Source organism: Lottia gigantea, assembly GCF_000327385.1.
Source record: "Lottia gigantea unplaced genomic scaffold LOTGIsca_45, whole genome shotgun sequence".
Taxonomy (NCBI): Eukaryota; Metazoa; Mollusca; class Gastropoda; family Lottiidae; genus Lottia; species Lottia gigantea.
The window spans coordinates 1,647,049-1,674,184 of NW_008709577.1; the positions used below are offsets into that span (position 1 = coordinate 1,647,049).

The 27,136-nt window shown below is 32.1% G+C and overlaps 3 protein-coding genes across 3 annotated transcripts; 2 read left to right on the forward strand and 1 right to left on the reverse strand.

Annotated features, from left to right (window-relative positions):
• Positions 1–183: 183 nt before the first annotated feature.
• LOTGIDRAFT_164477 (hypothetical protein) lies at positions 184–2,593 on the forward strand (the record flags this gene model as incomplete). Its single annotated transcript, XM_009060993.1, has 7 exons — positions 184–323; positions 699–801; positions 966–1,020; positions 1,177–1,213; positions 1,389–1,432; positions 1,934–2,046; positions 2,411–2,593. 7 exons carry the CDS (start codon positions 184–186, stop codon positions 2,591–2,593), a joined length of 675 nt encoding a protein of 224 aa, XP_009059241.1.
• A 1,624-nt stretch (positions 2,594–4,217) lies between these two features.
• Positions 4,218–5,822, forward strand: LOTGIDRAFT_123979 (hypothetical protein; the record flags this gene model as incomplete). Its single annotated transcript, XM_009060994.1, has 2 exons — positions 4,218–5,369; positions 5,454–5,822. 2 exons carry the CDS (start codon positions 4,218–4,220, stop codon positions 5,820–5,822), a joined length of 1,521 nt encoding a protein of 506 aa, XP_009059242.1.
• A 6,169-nt stretch (positions 5,823–11,991) lies between these two features.
• On the reverse strand, positions 11,992–27,136 carry LOTGIDRAFT_233962 (hypothetical protein; the record flags this gene model as incomplete). Its single annotated transcript, XM_009060995.1, has 6 exons — positions 11,992–12,777; positions 13,135–13,340; positions 13,626–13,796; positions 15,703–16,027; positions 20,401–20,475; positions 26,903–27,136. 6 exons carry the CDS (start codon positions 27,134–27,136, stop codon positions 12,577–12,579), a joined length of 1,212 nt encoding a protein of 403 aa, XP_009059243.1. The 3' UTR covers positions 11,992–12,576.

A 27,136-nucleotide genomic window follows, 5' to 3' on the forward strand; every position in this document is an offset into this window, starting at 1 on the left:
AAGGGGGGTTTCCATTGTAAACAAACGACTGTGGCGCCATCTGGCTGGAAGCGGAAGTAGAATCAAAGAGCTTCGTTGGAGACCGCCAACAAGTGCGCGGAATTTAAAGTTTTCATGAATTTTAACTAAAAATCGGGACAATTAACGGTAGTTTGTGAGCAGTTTTAAGTCAGGTGATTCGTTATGAGTTCATCGAAGCCGAATAACTCGGGGATTCCTCGTAAAACACCTTTGAATCCATTAGCACAGAGTTCAACCAAATCGAATGGGCAAATTAAAGTCAATAAACAGAAAGGGAAAAGCAGTGACAGCAATAAACATGGGTGAGGAATTGCTTCATATAATGTTGATCATCTCCTTAGATCCCGAATGGAGAGCCAAATTACCATGGCCAAATTATTATGTGAAAATTGTCAACAATTGCCAAATAGGCCTATAACTATAATGTCAAATCATAAATAAAGATGTAAAGTTCTAGAGTAAGAGAGAAAGAAATACAACTTTACTTTAGTTACATGTTACACTAATTTAGCTTGTACTAAATAATAGGTTTCCTATCCTTATTCTTAATAACAGGCATGACATTATAACATCCAGTTGCTAATTAAAATATTATGATTTAAAGACCTGTCTTGATGTGACTTCGCTTGATGGAAATATTTCTATTAGTTACTGATAGTATTTTGTTTATGTTGTAGATCAATTAAATCAGATGAACCCATAGCCAAAAGTATACTCAAATTAGAAGAGGACCACAAAAGAATGAAAGCTATTTTAGAAGGAACTGTTAAAGATGCAGAGGTAAGCTTATTATATTGATAGTAAAAAGTTCATATCCAAAAATAATGATGTCTCACAGTGAGAGAACTGGTCAAGGCTTTTCAAAATTAATATTTCCACATTACTGTGCAGTTGACTCTGTAGTAGACAGCAAATTAAGTATATCTTGATATTCTGCATTTCAGGAAAAGTTGGAATATATGAAGTCTCTGGTAGAAAAAAGTGTAGAAGTAAATAAAGGTTTGTTGATACATAAGAGATTTAAAAGACTAGATTTCTATTGTTTTCAAGAACTTTGCTAATATATAAAAAACAGTTAATAAATTGATGTTTGAAAAAGAAAAAAGACTGGATATTCATTTTTTAATAATACATTTCTATTTATTTTTATGACAGATTCAGAAAAAGTTAGTGAAAGTGAAAATAAGCAGAGGTGGGTATTCTTATTTGAGAAAAACCAAAAATTGTTGTTGTTGTTATAAAATTAATTATAGACAAAACGTACAACTCAATTCAAATATAGTAAAATATAACTATTGAGATTGTAAATTTGCTGTTTTCACCTAATATATCTAAATAGTATATATTGTTATTTAATTTAATTTTAGCCATCATGAAGGTGAAAATGACGAAAATGTTGATGATGAAAACGGTATGTACATAAATAGGAATTTATTATTTCTTAGTACCGTATAAAATTAAACTAACTATTTGATTATTTGTTGTTTCTAATGAATTGTTATGTATTCTTAATCATATTATTATGTTCTTATTGCATATGATTAAAAGTTTTAACCAATCAGAAATGTCCATGTATGTACAGTTTTGATAAACAAAAAACCTTTCTTGATCAGTAACTCATTGGAATTCTGCTGGTAATTTTCTTGTTATTTAGCTAATTATGAATTAATTATGGACATGTGTGGCAAACTGGTATTTTTCCATGTTATTAGAACACCTCTACTTTCTATTCATATAAGTATTTGGCATTTTCATTTTCATAAATGAAAATTAGGGAACCCATCTTTAATTTTAAATGACCAAAACCTTAATTTTCCTTTCAGTTGTTTGTTGAAGTAAATAATTATAAGACTATTTTAGTGATACAACAGGCAAAATACTTAAATTGTTTATTTTCTTGATAAATTTGTAGTTTGTGATGATATAAAAGAAAGACATTATATGACTAAATCTAAGTTAAAATCAATGAGAGAAAAGTTAAAAGAAATGAATAGTAAAACTCAGATGTTTATGGATGAGGCTGAGGTAAGGTTGATTATATTTCTTCATATTTTCCAACTCGTCTAGTTGTGAAGTGTTATGGAACATACATGGAAAACATTCCTTAATTATTCTGAAATATTGGACAGATTGTATGATATCAGGATAATCCCAAAAAACAGGATGTATTTTTTCTAAAACAGCTGACAACTTTACAATAGCTATCAGAGGCTGCAATAGAGGATGACAAGGTCACTCTGGCAGTCTTTTCTTTGATTTTTAGATCTGTAATTCTATACATGTATAGCCTATATATACATATATATTTTTATACAATTATAATATTAATCATGATAGTACTATTGTTTATTGTCCACATAACTCTATCATTACTTTATTTATTTCATAGAAAATGACTCAAGATATCAAGGAGATAGAATCTATGAGTATTAGAATAGGAAATTCTGTGGAAGATGATAAGAAGTGTGACATCAAGAAAGAAACCAGTGTTAAAGATACTAACTCTGTGAACTCTTTTAAACATACACATACAGACACTGTCTTTATTACAGAAACAGAAGACTCTCATTAGCTCTTTTATTGATAAAATTAGGGTTGTATATTTTTTACTGTGAACTCTTTTAAACATACACATACAGACACTGTCTTTATTACAGAAACAGAAGACTCTCATTAGCTCTTTTATTGATAAAATTAGGGTTGTATATTTTTTACTGATTAATTAGCTATGACTTAATGAATGATATTAATTGAATTGAAGATTTTCATTTCATGATAAAAAAGATCCATTTTTTTTTATCAGATTCCAGAAGCTTAATACATGATCAATATCTACAAGCCTATTGTGCAATAACAAGTTTTATAGCTGTATTAAAGATTACAATTTACTCCATGTTACGTCATAATTCAATTCTGAAGTCGTCGATACTGTGGTTCAAATTGAAATGTTATTATGTTGTAACAGCATGCCGGTTTTCTTAAGTATGAACCCATATAAGTATCGGAACTCACATTTTCATGTGTATTTTTATTAACCAAATGTCCCATATTCCCAAGATTTACCCTGCTAAAAGACCAAAATTTTTCATCATCCATTGTCTTCCAGTCATTTGCAGCATTAACTTCTCCAAGGCTTTTATTGCTAAATTAAATCAGATTCACTACTTATGGTTGTCAAAATAAATTAATGTTTTTTTTTTAGTGAGAAAAATAAAGGAAACTTCAATTTACCTCAGAATGTCCTTAGATATTTATCGATATGTGTTTTTATTCATATTACATTTTAATATACAACCATCTACTGCAATTCTCTTTGTTTGTTGCAGTTTTAAGACGTCATTATCATGTTAAAATTTCATGTATGAATAACTGGACTCAATTAACAATTACTTTAATAAATAACTTGCGACATTTCGAGGATGATGCTTTTGTCTTTGTCAAGCAATGATGATGCTTATGTGTTTGTCAAGCATTGCTTGATCAAGACGAAAGCATCATCATTGCTTGACAGAGATAAAAGCATCATCATTGCTTGACAAAAACGAAATGCCACTCAAGGAACATATTTGAATAATTTCCAAATTAAAAGTCAAAAACAAAAATGGCCAGAGAATAGCCCAAGTGTACTCTGTACATTGACAATTTAACATAGTTGGTATCTTACATTTTAAAGATGTATCTTTTAGTATCAGATTTTAATTAAGTAGATAAGAAATGCTCTTTTAATTAAAGTGAATTTTGCTGATTGTGACTTTTTTTTATCTACATCTTATAAAAAGAACAATTTTTTTTACAAGGTTAACGAGATCCTGTCATATAGCTGACCTTAGGCCAAACTCCTTGGTATTGATCTTTCCCGGATTATCCTTACCCATTTGAGGCCTAGTGGATCAACTGGAATTTTATGAAAAGATCTTATATATTAATGGTTTGATACTTTAATAATACAATGAATAGGCCAGTGGTCACCTACTTTTGATTAATGAAAAATAAATCTGATCTAGAACGTTCTGTTTATAAATGACATGGTAACTGATCATGTCGAGACCTGCGGACTAAAAGGTTAATTGGCTTAGGTAAAATCTTGTTATCACCAATGACAAGCTATTATTAAAGGGAGTTGCGTCCCTTTACCGGTTGTTTATCGTCTACATGCGCAGTTGAATCTATGGTGCAGATCAAAACAAATCATAATCATGTCGGAATCTTTAGAAGGTCTTAATCTTTCTGGCGATGAAATTAAGAGAATTTCAGATGCCATGAAAGATGAGAAATTCCGGAAATTGTTTGTTGAATATGCAGAAGAATTATCTGATCCAGAAAATAGACGTTTGTATGAAGAAGAGTTGAGTAGATTAGAGAATGAGCGTGGAATGGACATCACGTTTGTCAACCCGACACCCGGTTATGTGTTAAAGACAAGTCTAAACGGAGAGCAGAAAGCTTTTATAAATATTTGCCAAAGTGATAAAATAGACAAACCATCAGGTAAACGGGAAAAAGAATCGGGTAAGAATGGACTCATGTGGTACCTTCCTCATTCATTTGCACCACCTCGTGAAGATCTGGATAAAAATGGTCAGAAATGTCAAGTTTATGATGTTGTATTTCATCCAGACACTTACAGAATGGCAGAGTCGAATCAAAGATTTAAGAAGTTAGTTGAAGATACAGCATTAGATGGAATTGAAAAGCAATTTGCTGCCAAGTTGGATCGCAAAAATTTGAAAAGGCCGAATATGAAATTTAAAGGAACTCCAACAGCAACTGTAATTCGCACCAAATCTCAGAATGGAACGCCAAACACTGAAAATGAATTTTTGAAAAAGCTCCCAAATCCTTATGAAGATAAAGTAGCACCAAAGAAAGTGTCTGAAAATAAGATAGTTGAAGAAAAGAATAAGAGGAACTCAGAGTCTTCTGAAACCAAGGTATCAGGACCAACTGTTCCAAAATATTCTATAATCCATAGATCTGAGCTAGATTTGCAAGAGTACACAAATAATCAGGCTAATAAAAAGTCCACACGTCCTAAAGAGTTGGTTGTAACAATTCAGCTGCCACTATTGAAGTCTGCTGCATCTGCTGATTTAGATATTTTTGAAAAAAGATTAGTGCTAGAATCTAAGCAACCTGCAGCTTATAAACTGGACATAATGTTACCTTATCCTGTAAATGATGAAGAGGGCAGTGCAAAGTTTGATAAAACAAAGCATTCATTGATTGTCACCTTGCCAGTTATACCGGTACCAGATAAATTAGATGAAGAACTTACAACTTCCAACATTGAATCAGAAGGGACAGACATGTTGAAAGATTCAGTTGTAGAAAACAAACCATTAATAGAAGTATTGCCTGCATCTGAAGATCAAGATAGTTCTGATAAAAAATCTCCTGAACTTTCAATGGATGCTATGTCAACAGATGTAGAGAAACTAGTCAGTATTATTCCAAGCAACAGTATTATTTATCAAAAACCAGACTTTTCTTTTACTCAAGATACAGAGACAGTAAATTTTGTCATTAATGTCAAAAATATATCAAGGGACAGTTTGACCACAGATTTCCCAACTCCCTATTCCATACATCTCAAGTTTCTGTCTTTGGGATCAGGCGGATTTCCAATGAATTATTCACTATACATCGAGTTTGATGAAGATTGTCAAATTGCTGAAGACCATTGTTCTGTTGATGTTTCTACAACAGCACTTGTCCTGTTGATATTGAAGAGTAAAGAGTCGAGGAGAGAATGGAATGGGTTTAAAGCTGGAGTTGATGTCAACTCATTGGAGGTGAGATAAAATACTTTTTTTCTTGGATTTTGAAGGATTAAGCTTACAGTCTCGGTTCAACAATCTTCTTTATTATTCTTGGTTGTTGCTGAATGTATTTTGACAAATGCTGAGATTTGGCTATTTGACATTAAATTAGAGATTTTCTTCATCTAAACTTAAATATTTGAACTTTGAAATAATTTATACCTGAGGAGAACCGAGGCTCATTGTGTGATTCATCTATACCAGATATATCAGTTTAAAATCATGCTAATAATATATCAAGTCTTACTGTTAATCATTTGAATAATATGACATTAAATACATCAAGCAAGTTTTTATTATTGCATGATTTCTGTGCACATTGAATTGACTTAAAGATTAATTGAGCATATTTTTAATTATGTAAGCTTAATCTATTGTTAAAATTGTAATTTTGATGATGATCCACCCTTTGAACATGAATGTAAATAAAATAAAACGTCACATACCTTCAAGTAATATAAGTAAAAATGTATGACATTAACGTTGTGTGATTTCGCTAAGTAATGGCCGGTTTACCAGCTGCTCGGGTATATATTGCATAAATGTGTGGCCAGTAAAGTGGCTGCATGGTTTGAAAGCGTTAAGTCTTGAAAAAAGGTAGTTTACTAAGACTCTAATTTTCTTTCACATAATAACATTGTGCAAGTTAAAACTTAAAAAAAAATTTATGCAAGGTATAAGTGAGTTTGTTAATCAATCGGTGGGGTGCCTGAATATTATTAGGACCTTGAGTTTTACAACATTTTAAAGAAATTTACAATCTTAAAACTATTCCAAGTGCTGGAGTGCCAATATGTACCGGTATTGCACTTTTAGTTTTATCACCCTGAATATTATGTATATGGGACCTTGAGTTTAATAATACTGTGCCATTTTTAAACTTTGTTTACAATCTTAAAATCATTCCAAGTGAGTCTGATTTTATCAATTGGTGAAGTGCCAAAATGCATTGCACTTGTTATCATCAAGAATATTTTCTTATGACAGATTTCTTGCTTGTTTTTATGATTTTAAAGTTATAATAATGCTGATAAACTGACTAAGGCCTGTAGCTTCAGGGTGTATTTATACACAATTTAACCTAGAAAACATTAGCTTTAGGGTAGAAATGCAGATAAGATAAATGAGAGTGTAAGAGAGAATAAAATATATGGGTAATTATAATTGATGTAAACATGAGGTAATACTACTTGGCAAACAAACCCACGCTGGTCTGCATTTCTATTCTAGTTAGAATAGGGTATAATAAATAGACCCAGTTTCATATTCTAGTTGTACACATTATAGATATAATATATAATATACAAGCTTGTTATCTAGTTAGTTATAACATAATGTGAAGCTACCTTGGAAAATTGATTTTTTACCAGAGCGCATAGCAACAAGCTGTACTGTAATTAATTAATTACCAGCTCATCAAGTGAAGGATTTGTTCAAGAATAACCATCATGGCTCTACATGTGCTAACAAGGAAATGGAAATATTTTCATGAATTTATTAGTTTCAACATGACTAAATTATTTTGGAGAGTAATGTTCTGGTTTTTGGTAAGAGATTATTTATAGTTGACAGTTTTCGGTTTTAAAGCTTATGCTTTAGGAATGAAAATAACCTGAAGGTTGAACCTGGGTGATAATCAGTGTACTGGTATCATGAATATCTGTTGTTAAATTTGATCAGTGCATGATATTTCAAATTCATAATGATCTTCACAGATGTATTATTTCCTGCTGATGAGATGTGCTCTAGATATAAATTGTCAGTGTGAGAGAGCTACTTAAGAAACAGTTCAAGGTTGATATTTGTGTACATGATGAAAAGTATGCAATTCTACAGTTCTCAGGATGAGAGCATTAATTAGACAAAAAGTAGTCTTGATGTTACCCTCTTATACATTTTCCAGAGTAACAGTTATTTAATTACTTTTATTAAAATAAAAATAAGCTTCAGATTTTCAGTTTCAAGAGTGGCTTTTTGCTGAAAAATGTTACATGTCAGAAACGTCTACTAATATTGTAAAATTTGCCAATAAAATATTTTAAGTAAAAGGATTGTATTTGCTACTAGCAATATCCATAAGGTTATTATTGAGGAATTGGTGTGGTACACATTGAGTAAAATTCCGTATTTTCATTGCATTTAGCTAGTTTAAAAATCCACTGATATCTCTGAGAATGTGACAAATTGTAATAATGAATAATAATTCATCATATCATAAAATAGTAGAGTTTTTAAGTTACATGAAACCTTATATTTTACAGGTTGTCATTGATATTCGCTGAAGGGTGAATTTTATGCGTGTCACACTTTTTTTTTTTTTGCTGAGCTAGGTCGTGCAGACCTTTTAGGATAACTTTCTTGAAAGTGATGCAAGTAAACAAAGATGAATCATCACCCGAAACTGGATAATGTCGGCTATGTTTGTATAGTAAAAAGCTTGAGCGCTTAAGACTTGTATAATTGAGACTAATAATATTTATGATGAAACCACGTGACTGACCTCATTTCTATGCAAGCTGTTGTTGATGGATGCCGGCCTCGGTAATGAAAATAATTTTTACCAAACTTTCCTAGCCTGAAATAATTCATTCCAATAATTTCATCATTTTCCTCTGTTGCAAACGTGTCGTGCGCTACTTGGCTCTTATGATTGAGGTATTATTTGAGTGTGTCATTTGAATTTAAGGGTGTAAACGTGGTACTTTGTGAGGGAAAATGAAGGAAATCGGCTTTGGAAGGTCATTTTCTTGTAGCTGTTCATATCTTTCTTGTAAACAAACTCGTCGTGGGTTTGGTCGGCTCATTTTCTTTATGGTTTATTTTATAAGAAAATCTGAAATAACAAATGCACAAGTTGATTGTAGGCTCCGTGCTTTTGAGAAAAAATAATGTAAATGTTAAAAAATAAATCATTTTTGTTCAATGAATAATCATGCAAATTCAATCAATATATTAATTTTAATGATCATGGTTTGAAATATCTACTTCAACTGATTCAAAGAAGGGGAATATTTTCAACTACAATGCTGTTTGAGAAAACACAATATTAATGATGAGAATGATACTTTAATTTCAGGATCAGTTATTTTTAACAGAAAGTAATCTACAATCAGATTTAGATAAATTAGACCAAGAAGCCAATCCTAAGGCTTATAATAAGAGAAAAACTGAAGTTAGTGTTAGCGAGATGAGTCAAAAGAAACTGACAATAAAACTTCAGGTGAGTTGAGATCTTTTATATAATTTGTCAGATTATCACAAGGACAATGGCTTTGTGTGAACCAACAACCATTGCAACTGTGGTCTTTCATGTTCATCATTTTTTTTAGAAATTTTTAATGTGTCGGGTATAAAAGTACCAAGATATGTATCAAATATTAAATAAGCAAGGTAGTGGTTTCAGTTGTTCCAGAAGGATGAGCATACCTTGTTATCATTGAAATAACTAACACTAAAGTTTAAAAAACCAATGTTTTCTTTTCTTCTAGAAACTGTCACTAAAAGAAGAGGAGGAAGAAGATTATGATGCTCCATCATCAGCTGATATAGAGATAGTTCACACCACTGTTCCTCCTAAATTACACAGTATATTAAAACAGAGAACTATATCAGAGTCCAGTGATGACCATCATATATCACCTACTAGTGACAGTCCACGATCAGACGATGATATTCATAGACTTCAGAGATCTGTATCCTTCAATAATCGCGTAGATTCTACCTCCTTCCACTCAAACAAATGTCCACAAAGCGTGAAAACCACATTACATAATAAACGTAAGAAGGCTAGAAGAAAGGAGAATTTGAAACAAGCTCGAGCTGAGAGAAAGCGAAGTAATAGTACAGGATCAGAGTATAGTAGTGGTGAAGATCAGTCTGATACTCAAACTCAGTCTGATTCACCTTTCATTACTGATGATTTTGAGAAGATTAACGAAGAATCAGAGGATGCTAATATTGAGGTGTCAAAATTGGCCCATGCAATATCGAAAGGATTTACTGAGAGTCCAACAGAGAAATGTACATGTCAAGGGAATTCTGATAGTAATGTGAAAAAAGATGAAGTGGCTGCTGATCGCCCTCTTGATTTTAGGACTAGTGGGAATAAGAAAAAGAGAAATAAGGGGAAGGGCAAGGGAAAGAAACCATATCAGGGAGTAAGTAAATGTGATACTAAATCAGCCACAGAAAGTGAAGAAAATTCAGATCTTGGTGCAGTGAATGATAAGGATAAATCTGGTGATAATGAGCAAAATAAGGCAGCTAATGGTGTTAATGAAAATGGTGCTAAAAATAAGGAAGGGAAATTGAATGGAATCACAATGGGTTCTGGTATTATTAAAGCTGGTGATGTAAAGAAAATGGCAGAAGAAAGTGATTCATCAGTTGTAAGAATAGTAGCATCAGGAGAAGGAGAGACTGAGAAAGCTGATTCTGATGACGATGTTGAAGAAACAGCAACTAGTCTCAATACATTGACTAACAACGAGCATAGAACACAGTGTGCTTTTCAATTCTCTAATTCTGTTATATTTGACCTTGACAATGACTAAATAGTCTGTATGAGATTTCCTGGTTTGTAATTCCTACTATAGTTATAGATATGTGGACTATAGTACTCTTCATGTTTTCAATTCATATCAGCTTACTTTATAAATCTTTATGATGTTATACGCATGACCTTTATTTTCATGTTCTTTCGTTTATTCAAACTTTTGTTAAATATCAATCCAAATATTGATGAATTGCTAGTTTCATGAATTTGAAGCCTTAGAACTGTACATTATGGTAAATTTGTTTATCATTACAATTTATATGAGTTTCAACACTACCAGTCATTCTATATTTCTATGGGCTGTGGAACAATTTGTCACTAGGCCCAGTGGATAAATATTGTTGTTTTGATTTGATGAAGACAAAATTTGTAGTATTGAGGATTGAATACTGAAGAAATTATCCATTCATACAGGTTTAGTATCTCACTAAACATATTTTCAGTCTCATTGAATTATTGTAATATTGTGCAGTGTGGGTTAAGTGAGGAAGTGAAAGGGAAATACATTCATATTACTTAATGCATTTAGAAGGACATTTCTAAAAACTTGATGATATATGTAATTTATAGTTGTACAGTGAGGAGATATAAGAATGAGTGGTGATATAAAATGAAATTATTTTTGAAGTAATTAATGTGGGTATGTGTTGTAAGAGTGGTGATGTGTTATAAGTGTAAGTGAAGAAAAGTAATTCTGGCATTTCATTATTGAAATCAATGCTATTGATCTATTATTCCATACTTGAAAGTCATCAGGACTCCATTGTTCTTCCAAATTTGTCCTAAAGAATATAGTTGGTGATTCATTACATCTTATTATCATAAGGTTTAGTTTTTCAGATGGAGGTTGTAAATCTGTAAATCTTAAAAAATGTATACCATTATTGCTCGTCCAAATTTGGCCTAGACACAAAGTTCATTTCATTCCTTGGTAAAAACATATTCATCCACTGATCAAAACCACTAAAATGAAATCTAAAAAAGTATAATGGTTTCTATAGATTTCTGTATTTGTTGTATATTAATGAACTTTATATGAGTTATGTGAGGTTTACAGGAAATAAAAACTTAAAATTTCATCCGTGTTAGTTAATACAACCATATCTCATAATTATGGCTTTAATTGACAGCATTTCATTTGTGTCATCCTCTGGTTTCTCTGTTGGTTTTAAAATGTGTAACCACTCGCTGTGTTCAAACCACACCCCCATTCCTCATACTTCCTTGATAAGATTATGTCAAAACTCTTTTTCTAAATTGATGACAATCTCCATGCATTATTACTCTTGCCTTATTGTAGGCTAACTGGAGACTGGGGGTATGAATATTGGGTAGACTTTTTCAATCGGGGACAAACTATAGAGTCTGAATTCAAAGTGCGCCAAGCCTCTTATAGAGTGTCTGAGAGGATTCTTCCAAGAAAATTTTTGAAAAATTGAATTGATTTGGTGCATTCTGATGCATAATTTGGTTTAAAGCAAAAAAAAAAAAAGAATATTTCTAAATCTGTTAAAAATAAAGTGGGTGTACAATTTTACTAGGGGGTGCAAATGTACTCCAAGTGGTGCTGCCACAGAGGCTAACTCAGTCAGATTTAAATACAAAACTTTAATTATGATTGATTTATACACAGATACAGAACAAAAATCAATTTAACTCAAAACATAATAGAAATAAAATATATACATGAAATAATATGAATAAATGAATTTATGTACAACAGATATTAACAAAGAGCACCGTTTAATTAATGGACAGAAGAAAACATTTAGATAGATTGCATAAGGAGGGAAATTGGATAAAAAATAATTTAGGTTTACATGGTTTTAAATTCATACATTAATATTATGCAAAAGCCTTTCAAATGCTGGTTGGTTTCAGGTTCAAAATTAAAAGAATTTATGAAATAAGAGTAATTTCCCTTGCATTGTAGTCAAGTTAGTAGTGGAAAGCTAACCATAATCTCAACAAAAATAAATAAGCCTACATCATTTATTCATAATTAAATGTTACGCTTTTTTTAAGGGGAAAATGCAGGGTTTTGTAACAGGCCTAGAAAGGACATTAACGTTTGGATTTGTATTGATTGGATGTGTCCACTGAGAAGATAAGGAAACTTCTTTATATACGGCCCTACTTAATAAGAATTGATAAATCGTGGCAAATCGTGGCACACTCTCTTTAATGCATGAGAGGAGCATGGTATTGTAGCTGAGATATAAAATCACGAGCCACCGTTAACGACATTTCTGGATCAAGATGAAACAGTAAAGTCATTCTGGTTGCCCAGGGAGGCATGGATACCCCCACTCTGATTATACGTTTGTTAAATGCTGTCGTCATGGGTGGAGTTGACTGCCATGATGTTACACACGGTGCCACCTGCAATTAGAATTTGAAAAAAAATGAGTGACCTAACCGGAAGTAAAATTGCGCGACGCAAATAGTATGTTGGCCATTGCTTTGCTTGAATAACGCTTTGGTTTAATCATTTTGAGTTTGGATCCTTTATTCATACTATCTGCATAATTTACTATACACAGATCAAAAATATACTACACACTGTAAGGAGCATCATTATATTATGGTATGATATAGTGTTTATAATAACATTCTGGCATTCATCCATTTAAAATAATATGGAAGAGGACAAGCGCACAGCGTAAAAATTAGTGCCTATGCTAGGCTTGGTATGATATCCGATGGGCTTTTTTCTCTTGAAAAGAAAATGCAACTTACTCCAAAGCATGAACAAAGTCCTTTACAGACAGGTTTCTTCATACTGATTTTACTGCTAGCCGAGGTACCAACACTAATGTTTAAATCAGCGCTATGAAAACATGTTAATGGTAAATTTTGGTAATAAGTAGAGTTGGTTTTTCTCACGTCCAGTTTATATTCTGTTGATGGTTTATTGTTATTACCAAGCTCTGATAATGATGCATCTGTAAATTGAAATGAAGAAAAATGCAATTATTTCTACCTATATCATCTCGCTGAAATAGGATATTATATGTCAATCTATGTAGCATACATACAATAATCTATGGATGTCCACCATCCGTGGATATAGTGTTTCAGGCAGGACGTCCTTCCGGGAGAGCAGAATCTGGGTCAGAAGGTCAGTTCTATGTTTTTTATAAATAATGTTGCGTTTTGGTCAGTTAGCTATGTTAACATGAACTGGAAACGAATTTTTTTCAAACTATATTCAATATTTTGAAGCTTACCAATGTATATTTCTGCTGATAAAATTAAAACTCTTTGGTTTGTTAAACAGATTCGACCCTTGCCAACTGGTTCTTTCAGCACGTTATTACCATCAGCATCAAGATATTCTACACCAGTAACATATAACCAACTACCTCCTAATAATAACTTCTCTCCATCTATTAACATACCTGTAATATTCACAAAACTCTGAGAAACACATTAGCTTAATGCATAAAATTTATACATTGACGATTGCAATGGATGCATCTTACGAATTTTTATCGTGTAAAAAAACAAGTTTGGTTATTTTTTCAAAATTAAGGGAATTCATACAGGGTTTCCTAAAAAAACAGTATTAGCTCAATAACTTAACTAGAATATGACGTCACTATTAATAAAGTCATTAGTCTTGCATGGTATATATTATGTGCGATAACTATCGGAGTGGTGGTACCAATAGCTACAAATTCCCACTAAACACACCTTAACCTCATAGGTAACCATGTTGCATTATTTCATAATCTTAATGTTCAAATTCCTGTTGGGCACGCAAATGTTTTATTTTGACCTGAGGGTATACACAGAGAATTCGGAATTGGATATAATTTTAAATTCAGCGTTTGTGATTTCGACCCCATTGCTCTATGGTTCTTATTCCATATTGTGTCTTGATTCTAAACCAGATGAAGAAATATTGACCTATGGTATTTGAGAAAATAAGTTTTTTATGTGGTCAGAAGACCATGTGGTTATCTTCAGACTGACCAGTGGTAAGTTAGTGGTCAGTGTTTATTTATATAAAGACAAGTGTGAATGTGAAATGATATGAGTAGATATTTCTAACGCGTTATTTACTAAATATTTTCACATGTTTCCTGCAATTTTCTCTCTATATATATATATTCTCTAACCACAAGTGGAAGTTTGTCCCACTTTCTTACATTTAGTTCTGAGTTTGCCACATCGTATTTTAACACATAACCCTTGCTCTAAATATTCATTCTTCTATCTATAGACGAGGAGCTTTACCGAATATCAAGCCATTAAAATAGATTTTACAGTGTGTAACACCTCGAGGTTTGTTCTAATTTAGATGCTTTTTATCACTATGGAACGACCGCCACCCTACTTATGGAAACTTGCAGACTTGAAAAACCATTTGTAAAAGCAACAGAATAAGCCTTGGCAGTACCATTTCATTATACTACTTTGTGATGAAAGAGATGAATTGAATTAATTACTTCAGGAAAGATAGCGAAATTTTTTCATGTCCATAAAAAAATTAACTTTTAAATTGCCCAGTGCAAGGAAGTTAATCATTATGAATAACGACCTTTTTCTAACTATTTTTCCTGATCACCACGAAATTCAATTACTAGTGAATAATCCCGTATTGATTCTGGAATCTGTTCTTAGTTCAAGGTACTTTATCATCATTATACTTGACTTTTATTTTACATGGTGCCAGAACGGATGATATAATCAAAATCTCTATGGTGCCACTAACTGCATGGTCGATTACAGAGGATTGGGCTACAATAAAATTCTTTCTAAATGTATTAATGCAACGTATTTTTTTTAACCTCCATTTATAGAATTTTCGATCATGTTGTTTTGGTTTTATTATCTTAAAGATTGGTTTCCTTATTTTTAGTGTCAAATTAAGCAAACTATTTGAGTAATTTGTGTTACTAATGAATTATCATGTATTCTTAATCATATCATTCTAATTGCATATGATTAAGACTTTTAACAAATCATAAATGTCCATGAATAGTACAGTCTGGATAAACAATGACTTTTTGACCGTTCTTGGTCGGTCACTCATTGGAATTCTACTGGTAATTCTCTTTTAAAACTGGTATTTTTCCAAGTCATTAGAACACCTCTCCTTTTATTCATATAAGTATTCGCATTTACATTTAAGAAAATAAAGGAACCCATATTTAAATGTTCATCTAAAGAGGACTTCACATGAGCCAAACTGGGAACGTCATAAATTTACAGTATTAAAGCTACTATATGGAAGTTTAAACCAGTTCTACCAAGTTCAGTTATGATAATGAACCCTACCGTCTAGATCTGACTACCTACCCTGTAATAATTGTTCATAAGTAAAAACTTCTCCCTGTTTTTTATACACGTCCAAAACATCTTGTTTTAATAAACCACCTTCCTCTACAACTTTAGCATTTAGTCTGTAGAAATGTTTATGTTGTGAATAGGCTTTATCTAATATATTTCTAGAACCAGCGCTAAAATCTTTACGATCAAAGAAATCATCTTGGTCGGTAGTGATGGTAGAACGAGTATCAGCTTTATATTTGATTGTCTGTTGTTGATTAGAAACTTTCTGTGGTGTATATGTTGCATTTACTAATTGTGGTTGTTGATTGCTTTGAGATGAATTGGATGAGACCTGAAATGAAAAAATATAACCTTTAAATGATAATATACCAGCCAAAATGAATAAAAAAAAATATCATTTAGTAGATTGAGTTATTGCTAAATAATTACAAGCATTTCGAGCAGCTAATCTAATTTCCTTTCTAGCTATAGTCAAATCTCACTTCCCATTCCAGTTCCAGTCAAATCTTACTTCCCATTCTAATTACAGTCAAATCTCACTTCCCATTCTGGCTACAGTCAAATCTTACTTCCCATTCTGGCTACAGTCAAATCTTACTTCCCATTCTATAGCTACAATCAAATCTTACTTCTCATTCTATAGCTAGTCAAATCTTACTTCCCATTCTATAGCTACAGTCAAATCTCACTTCCCATTCTATACCTAGTCAAATCTTACTTCCCATTTATAGCTACAGTCAAATCTTACTTCTCTTTCTATAGCTACAGTTAAATCTTACTTCCCATTCTAGCTACAGTCAAATCTTACTTCCCATTCTATAGCTACAGTCAAATCTTACTTCCCATTCTATAGCTTCAGTCAATCTTACTTCCCATTCTATAGCTTCAGTCAATCTTACTTTCCATTCTAATTACAGTCAAATCTCACTTCCCATTCTGGCTACAGTCAAATCTCACTTCCCATTCTGGCTACAGTAAAATCGCACTTCCCATCCTAGCTACAGTTTAATCTCACTTCCCATTCTATAGCTACAGTCAAATCTTACTTTCCATTCTATAGCTACAGTCAAATCTCACTTCCCATTCTATAGCTACAGTCAAATCTTACTTCTCATTCTATAGCTAGTCAAATCTCACTTTCAATGCTAGAAGATGGAAGAAAACAGTGATAAACACGTGTATCCTAACCATGTAAATAAAAACTGAAATTAACAATACTAAATTATTACATTCCTAACGAAGATCAAAAGCAAATAGTATTAAGTTTTTATACAATCACAAAGAAATTGAATTAGATTGCATGTGGAAACTATCAACTATAATTTTGTACAGCGAACGTAAGATTATGATGACACTTGAGATATGGCGTATAGAAATTTATAAATAATTTTCTAGTATTTTATCATAAATACTGTTATCATTTCTAACCAGAAAAACCACCTTGTACAACAAGTTCACCTTAAGTACACATTTTCTGTTCACAACATAAAGTAATGTTCATGAAAACAACACTTCTATATTAGGCTGTGATCTCGTAGCGCCTTTTAAATTACGATTCATAAGAAAACTTGCAAGCAGCAAGCAACCTCTGGACTAGAACATGTAGTTTGCGAGTGTTATAAGCAAATAATTTTGTTTCTATAAGAATACAAATTAATTGATATTTCCACTGCCCAAACATTACAATAAATAAGTATATTTGTGATAAAACTGTAAAAATAGGTTTTTTAATATTTGTAATATAATAAACCTTTGTATTGTTTTCATGTCGAAAAACTTTTATGTTAGAAATGAAATGCAGGAATACTCGTAAGCCTATTCAAAAAAACAATATTTGATAATACAAAACACCCCAATCTCTTTTATTTAGAACATCGTGGTATATTTAACTATGAACAGCCCAGTTCCTAAATAACCCGCTAATAAAATGGTTAAAATGAAAGAAACGAGTTAACACGACTTGGCACATATCTGGTAATTCAATATGTTCTGCATGTCTCAGGAATCCCACGTTGTTGGCAAGAGTAGGGTAGTTAGGGGAGAAGTAGTGATGTTTGAGATATCACTGACTTGGTGAATGCTATGAGACGAAACAGGAGATAGTGTAAAGAAAGATAAGAACAGAATGTAATGTTATATTATGTAGGCCTACTGTCGATTTAATATCCAAATCAACCCCATGAACTATATAATTATTACTTTTCAAATTTGCACACTACCATATAGGGGCTACCATTCAGAAACCGAAACAAATGTTGTAAGTAAGCTATTATAACTTACTTGTCATATCAAATCGTATTATTTTAAGCTTATTAGACAGCAATTTTATGAAATATATATAACGAAATATTTTACTGAGGAATGAGTAAAGCTATAGTTGAATCACTCAATAATTGGTGCTATTAGTAGGCAAGTACAATTCTTTCATTAAGTTTATCTGGTGTATATTGTGATGCATTACTATATTGAGAACTTTATTGTTCGACTTATTCCACTTTAAGCGTAATTAAATTTTTGATTAGGGTTACCTCCGTTGAAGTCTTAAATTTATATTTTCTATTAATAATATTACCTCCCTTGAACTGGAGATAATTTGCCTTACTACTTTCCTACAAATCTTCAAATCAGATTTTATACGGTAAAACTCCATTTGTTTCTTAGTTTTAAACAATGTCTTTAAAAGGACCCAAATTAAAGATTAGGCCTATGATTTTAATATTGCGACAAAGTTGAACAGTTTCAAGTTTATCTCAAGGGAAGTAACTCAAACAAAATATTTGACCATGTTCAAATCAAGATTAGGTCAATGTTATGTTTTGAGACTTCGAAGTTTTTTTAGAGTGAATATATTCAGTCATTGAAACCATTAGTCCTTAGGCTAATATCATTTAAAAATATTGTATTTAAAGAGTAGGCTATGACAAAAGGCAAATGGTGTTTGAATATGAAAAGTATTTCTGACATACTTATCAATGGCACATTGCCAATACCTGATATTACAGTTGGCGATAACAGAGAATTTGATGGGTTGATGTGACACAACTGATATTTTTAGACCAGTTCTATAAATCCTGTCTAGGCATTAGTCTTTGAAACACTAGAATGCTACTTGACTTTTCTCGAGTAGAATCTTATTGTTGGAAAGCTCCAACTTGAGACCAGGAGATTTTCAACCTGTTATACGAACAGAAAAATTCAAGGATCTTATATGACTAATGTGTCCAAATACCAAATATACTTGAATAAACGAGAATTTTAACATTATAACCATTCAGATTGTTATAGATCCTGGATCTCTAATGATCACTTTCCTTCACATATTTATCAGACCTACTGAAAACTGAAATCAAACAGAAGGCTAATCTATGTAATGTAACAACATATTGTATGGAATATATAATTCGACCAGAAATAAAACATATGGCCAGATATATTACATTTTTTAGGTCAAAACAACCGACAATAAGCATCCTAGTGTTCTGGTTTGAACACAATGTGACCTACTGAAGATTCCAGACAATTTTTCTGGTTTTCTTGCTGTGAAGAGAATCTAAAAAGAATATGAGTTATTTTGATACCTAATAGTTAAATGCCTATTGGATAAAAAGTCTAAATAGGCCAATGGGAATGATATGGAATGAAATGATTGAATATACTTGACCATCAATCTCAAAACTACAAAGTAATATTCATAGAAAGAAAAGCAATTGGTGCCCATCAAATTGTTCTCTTTCATTGTTGAAAATATTCTAAAGACCCAGTTCTATAAGCCTTCTAAATTATCACAAAATATGCTGCAGTGGCTATCAATAAGGATGAGTTGAGTTTGGATAAGTTATCTGTCAATCAAAGTCGGTAGGTTTGTTAGTAGAAGCATGTTAGTACCAGATACATTAAAACTCCGTCTGATAACTAACACCCTATAAATTGCAAGACTTCATTAAATTTCATGCTTTATAAAACTCTATGAACATTATACTGAAGAAGTATCTCCCAATCTAATTGACCCGGAATGACCTCCTGACATTAACAAATTCTATCGTCTGTGGAGATCAGATGGTTGTCAGACCAGACGGCTTCCATTTAATTCTACCAAGATAAACTGTTAAAATTTGACACCTGTTATGGCCGCCATTTTGAAAATTTTCACGAACAAGCAAACTAATGGTTTAAGTGGTAATTAATTGTGACATTTATTTATTTGTGTTGATAGTTTAATGATTATTATTATTGTTATTAACGGGAAGTTGACAGAAGTGTTTGATTGTCTAATATGGCTACCATTAGATAATAAATCACTATTATATGTATCGGGATGTTCACGTTCCTTCAGATGCCTATCATTGCTTCTAGAAATGTGTAAAATATGTCAGCAATGGTAGCCTATCCTGAAGAGATACAGTAACCCATGCTTAATTATAGGAAGCCATTGTATAGTTTTATATGCAGCCACATAAGATCGAGAATAAAACAGCAACTTTATCATGAAATTTATCGCCTTCTATAGGCCTAAATTACTTTTTTTTTATTGCAAGACCAAAGTGTCTGGAGTCAAGTAACAAAACATCATGATGTGCTACTTCTGTTTGTCATTTGCCAATTGAATCATTTTAGACTAGAATCTAGGATACAATTTGTGTTCAAGTATAAAGAATATATCAGCACCAAAACGTTCATAAATATCTGGAATATATTATGACTTACACTAGAGGATAATAGATAACTGCTTTTAATAGCAGTAGTAGATTGTAACTGTGGAATACCTTGAACACCTACTGCCTGTACAGTATATTCAGTATAATAAAACCTATTTTACCTACAGACGTGCATAAACTAAGGAATGTTCACAGGTGATTGATGAGGGCTGCTGAGATAACAGAGACAGTATAATATATAACAGATTATATTAACGACTGAGATAACAGAAGCAGAACCATATTTATAACGGTTGTATAATATGAAGAATTGTGTATACCAGATTGCTAGTGACTTAGATAACAGAGACAATGGAATATATAACAGATTACTAGCGACTGAGATAACATAGGACGAATCGTGTATAACAGATTGCTAGCGACTGAGATAACAGAGACACTGGAATATATAACAGATCACTAGCGACTGAGATAACATAGGACGAATCGTGTATAACAGATTGCTAGCGACTGAGATAACAGAGACACTGGAATGTTTAACAGTTTTCTAGCGACCGAGATAACAGAAGCAAGAAAATATATAACAGATTACTATCGGCTGAAATAACAAAGTTAGTAAAATGCGTTACAGATTATTAGGTAGAATTATTCATAGCACTTGGATAACAGACGAAGAATCACAGTCATATGTTTCTATCAATAGTCAACTCTCTCTATATTATACTATCATAGAGAGAGTCGACTATTGATAGAAACAGATGCCTGTGCGAATAATCATGTATAACAGGTTACATTACGAGCGACTTGGATAACAGAAAAAGAATCATGTATAACAGATTACTAGCGACTCAGATAACAAAACAAAGTACAACTGTTTAACAGGTTACTAAAGACTTGGATAAGAAAGTCAGATTAATGTATAACAGATTACTAGCAACTGGGATAACAAATGCAAATCATGTATAACAGATTACTACCGGTTGAGATTAACAGAAGCAGTAGGTAGTAGGTACATATAACACTTAAATATACACCAATTTCCCTGGCTATAGACATTATTTCACTTGTAATAATAATTCATTTCTCGCAAAAAAGGAAGAGTAGTCTGGCCAGCGTGGTGTAGAACGGAATGTTTTTAATTAGTTTTCTGTAATTGAAAGGTTAAGTATAATTGATGAACCAATCAGTGTTTTCTTTATGAATTTCTCTGGAATTGGTTAAAACTGTAGTACTCTAGTTACATACATAACTAAATATTGTCCTTTACAACGATTCAATCCGATTACCTTTCTTTAGACAAGGAGAACCCATTGAAACATTTTCTATTTTCTATTTCAAGAGGATGCAGATTATTGAACAATAATTCTAAATGGTGACTATGCCACAATATAAGAAATAAAGTAGGTCAATATAGAATACATGCAATTATCATTTATAGTGGTCAAATAAGCGTCATATGAACTTTACCAACTGACCTTAACTGACCTTTGACATTTCCAACATACGTCTCTAGACTCTATAGTTTACAGATGGAAGTCTGGATGGAATTCGACTGTTTCCAAAATAACGTTTGTTTGCTTTGTTTCTATTTATTACTACCAACTGACCGTATAACTCAATGCTTTAAAAATAGCCGTGCTATAAGTGGCGGCGCCAGCCTCCTGGAACAAAGGGTACAAATAGGCAGCAGCCATACTTAATGGTAAAACAACTTACTCCTCAAGAAAAACTTTTGGTTCGATTTGGTTTATTCTATAATTTTTTAAGAAAACTGTCACGAAATCACAGCTTGTTTTAAACCCCTCTATTAAACTGAGATTCATGTTTCTTTCAAGTTCAAACATGCATGGATTTGTATAAAAATCATATCTTGAAAGTTCTTATAAATGATGTGGGTAAAAACCAATTTTGGGTTGTGAAAATGACCCCTCAGTACCACCAATGGCACTATCACCGTACGATGATTTGTTGATCTGATATTTCAAGATATCTTTAAACGCCCCCTTTTGTGTTCCATAAGGTTAGCCAAACAATAATTGAACCATCGAACATGAAGTAACGTCTAAGTCAAGTCAGTCCTAAACAACTACGGTACCTTTTATGTTTTGGCATTTAACAAATAAAGAATGTAGAACTGTGTGATCTTTCTGTAAAGATAAGTACCGGTATGACCAGCCTCTGGGATAATCTAAAAATAAAAATAGCATACACTATCATATGGTAGCCACTTGTCATCACTGACCCTTACCAAAGTTTATCCACAACCTCTTCAAGTGGATTGCTCAAACATGATTTATCTTCCCTGGTATTTCCATAATTCTGACCAAACCATATTATCAGCAGATACTGTTTCAAACAACAATCACGATATTTATATAATTTTAGAAAGACCAGAAAACCAGAAAAGCACTACTTTAAAATCTATCTCTTAATTACAGCTTAAGTTTACTTAAGTGCATTAAACATTATTAATAATAATAAATCTTTCTTATCCCAGTGAGGGCAATTCATTGTACACAAGAGGGATCTCGGATACAAATATGTTAAGACTCTCTACACTATTTAACCGGGTATACCTATAAGCCTGGGTATGCCTATAAGGCTATCAATTCACGATCAGTAACAATTACTTTTTCACGCCTGATGTTATCTATATTTAGTCTAATTATACAATTTATTTTGACTTGGATGGTGCTGACAAATTTATTACGTAATATAATTGATACTATAATCATTCAGCAAGTGTAACCAGATGTACATGGTAGGCGCAAGTTGCAGCAACCATATTTCAACCAAGTTAACTACTTCTAATATTAGTAAATTGGTCATGATGGTTTCATCTCTTCTCTGTTATATCATAAGTTTTTGGTTTTAAATATCATATCAGATATAGGGCTGTTGCTTATCATTCTGGTGCACCCGATACCGAACGTTATTCCATAACGTAAAATCTCACCAAATCGCTGCTTTTACAAACCTCAGTAGAAGAAGAAAGTTGCTTATGATGTCAGGGTATATGATATGTGTTTGTAATATCTTTATATTGTGAAGATGTGAGTTTCTTTGAAGTAATAATGACCATTATTAGCCTTCTATTCAATAACTCGTTTTGTAATACGATTCTACAAGGATGGTTTGATATGATGTGGAATATTTCCGATTTCTGAAAACATGGTTCATTGTGACTTCCGGTGAATCACGTGTCCTAAATTCCTGACATTTTCTTGTATTGACATCATGTAGCCTATATTTATTAGACACGCCTGAGTAATGGAATATTCCTTTGACTTGATATTTGCAGAGTTCATCAAAGGTTTTAAATTGGCATTCACGCGTTTTTCATTACATAATTAAATCCTCAATTTTCAGTCATTCTTGGAACCACCTTGAAATACTTCCATCATAGATTTATCATCTTATCAAGTAATATTGCCTACACCCAAGACCCTTTTGGATTCATCAGTTAGCTGATCTATTGCTTGTGGAGAATATAGTATAGGCCTACTTGGGTTTTTTTTTACAAAATGAAACAAAGCTGAATATTCCTGTCCATCCTTTTAAACGTACAGGCATTATCGTTATTCTTATATCTAGGATCTTTCAAGCACAATTTAAACAAACATTGCCAGACATGCCACCCATACTGGTAAACATGCACATGGAACTTGATATAGATGTAACAGTCACGTCGCACATAATATTGATCGAGGGCCCAATAGAAACTGCAAAGTAATTTGCGCCATATACAAGCGAACTATTACTATAACTATTACATGGAATTTCATTATTTCTGCAAAGGCTAAGTGTTCTAAAATCCAAAATAGCATACATACAGATATGCTAATGTAAGCTACCAATGTGAAACATATAAACCATAAACAGAGATCTGACAAATTGAAGGAAAGTGAAAGAGTAACAAACCCACACTGATTAAAATGGCGGTCATCTGTTTTCAATTGATTTGTTTTAATGGAATGATTTGATGGAATCTGTCATGTTTTTCACTATAGAAATAAATAATGTCTGTGTTAGTGGTTGGTATTCACACTTTACGATGACAGACAGTGGTACCAGGTGTTTCAGTAAATAGTTTTATACCATCTAAATATTCAGACAATATAAGGTTTTAATGTTAATCCCTTACCACCTCAAACCCCACCCCCTCTATATTGGTAGTGTTCAAGAATTGCAATTTTGGAACAATAAACAGTGTGATATAAACACAAACAGAGACTGTTGAATTAAACATGGTCTAAATTCCAAGAGAAATTTAATTGCTTGCATGCAGAAATGATGCCAAGTCGAAAACCTGGAATGATATTTCCCAGAACAACCACAATGATTTCTACAAGCTGCAAATTAAACAAAGTCACTTAGTCTGATTATTAAGTGCATCTTGTTTCACTCATCTTTATTAGATTAATTGCATAGTTTCTGTATATTGCCTGTAGGCAAGATAACATGTTCATTATCAATAGGATCTATTGAAGATGAAGATTACTTCTTCATGTCTTTTAGACATTTAGATATACACGATACACGACACTGCCAGAAACTAACTATCATTAGTATATTTTTACTTTCGTGAAATTTTTTATCCGAAGTAAATTTAGAGGTTACAAGATTCTCAGATTTTTATTTACAGGATTTAAGGTTGAGATCATCGCACCGGACCCTTAGCCTACTTATTTTAATAATATTGCAGCGATAAGTGTTTGTTTTTATTATAACTTAAGTTCACTTAAATGCATTAAACATGATTAGCTATATGAAGAACTCTTTTCCAAACTGGTCGAACAGAATTTAGTAAAGGAAATAATTTTGTATGAAATTTTGATCCAATAGGGACGAATCATTTGTGGTTTTATTACCAAACATTACAAAAGATATAGCAAGAATAGTTAGTGTTTAGATCGATCATCTCGGTAAATCAAGTTAGAATTGTGTGTTATTATATTCTCTCGTGATATTAATAGTGCCATAAACTATGTAATATGTTTAACAGATGTTTTTATAAACAATTTGACGATGATTGTATCGTACTATACGTACAGAAATATCTACATCAGTGTATTGATGCTCACATAGTTGTTAACACAATTTGATTTAGTAAAAACCTCTCAACAAAAACAACCAAGCCTCTGTACCGCAGTTAGCCACTAAACGTTCAATGATCAACGATCAACGAGCCTGTTGAGACAAAATCTGTTTGCATCTGTAGCCCAAACTTCTGTTTTCCACCTTAACCTTTATCATTTTAGAAGAAAATCACACTCTCCTCTTGATATAAGCTACACATGATGTACATACACAGAATATACATATATTCAACATTTAAAAATCGACTCTACATTCTTTTTTAATAGAAATATTTTGTACTGTATGAATATTGGAAGTACATGTATATAACATTTACAATTTTAAACCGGTTGTAAACTTGGGGGAAGTTTGAGACAGTTGTATACATTTTAAAGTTATTTTTTGTGTTAAAATAAAATGAGTCATATAACATGTGTACATATGTAATGCTATCAGAATCACACAGTGTGTTTACAATAAAATATCCGCTGGTACAGATTCATTCCAGTACAAAAACTGCACACAAATCATTAAATATCATTTAAATGAATTAATATTTACACAGAGGTAGAAATATATCCAAGAACGTAACGTCAACAGCAAATTTCGTCTTTGGGACTTTTACGTTTCTGGACAGACAATTTGCCCTGTCATAACTAAATTCCGAGTACTACACAAAAAAAGGTGAAGTAATTTATTTCCAAGAAGTAATTTAAGTTTGTAAATTTTGGCCAAGATATCTTATTTGATTACTTGAAAGTGTACTCTTCTGTAACTCAAGTAAATTTTATCTGATAAACTTGACATCAAATTGATTAAGAATTACAACCACGAGTTGTCTTACTTGATCAACAAGAATTTGAAATTACAAAAAAATTAATAAAAAGACTTGCTAAACTAAACTTACATGTCATATTTAGAAAATATTTCTTTTAACTGTTCATTTTTAACCTAAATTTTAATTAATATAGGTCACTGGTTTGGTTAATGCAAAGTTAAAAGATAATATAAATACCAGTTTTATATTTGTTATTGACGCACAAAGAAATTGAAAAATATTGCTATAATTAACAGCTGTCTGCAGTAAACAGCTTTCGTCATAATAATAGCCCACTTCAGCAATATATAGAACAGGTATCCTTTGTCATTCAAACACCAGGTAGTGACAAAGGTGCCGCTTTGTTCCTAGAGATGCGAACCTTTTACTAGTCAATAGCTAGGTTTCTATATACGTGTAAATGAATTTAATCTAATATATGTAGCTGTAAATAATACGCTTCTCTTTCTTAATAACTTTACTTCTTTATAATCAATTTTTACTCAATAATATCGATTGAATTGATCGGATTAAAGCTCGAGAGAGAATGTTATTTTTACATTATTGCCCTGACTTAGGATCATGATCTATTATAGAGTCAAAGCAAAACTTCATATACATACATATATTATAAAATACAGTACATAACACTTACCGAAGAACTTATTTTGGACGAGGCTGTAACTGTTTTTGATTGATTTCGCTGGTCTTCAGAATCTGCTAATTCCATGGTTTCCATTAGTGGTGCTAATTTGGCACCACCGGACCTATCCTTACTGGTTTGGCTCATCAATTTAATCTGCGACTGTTGCTGACCTGGTCCAGGCCATGTTCCTGTTCCCGGTTTGCGGACAGGAAACTCTACATTATCGTACGGCGCTGCATCCAT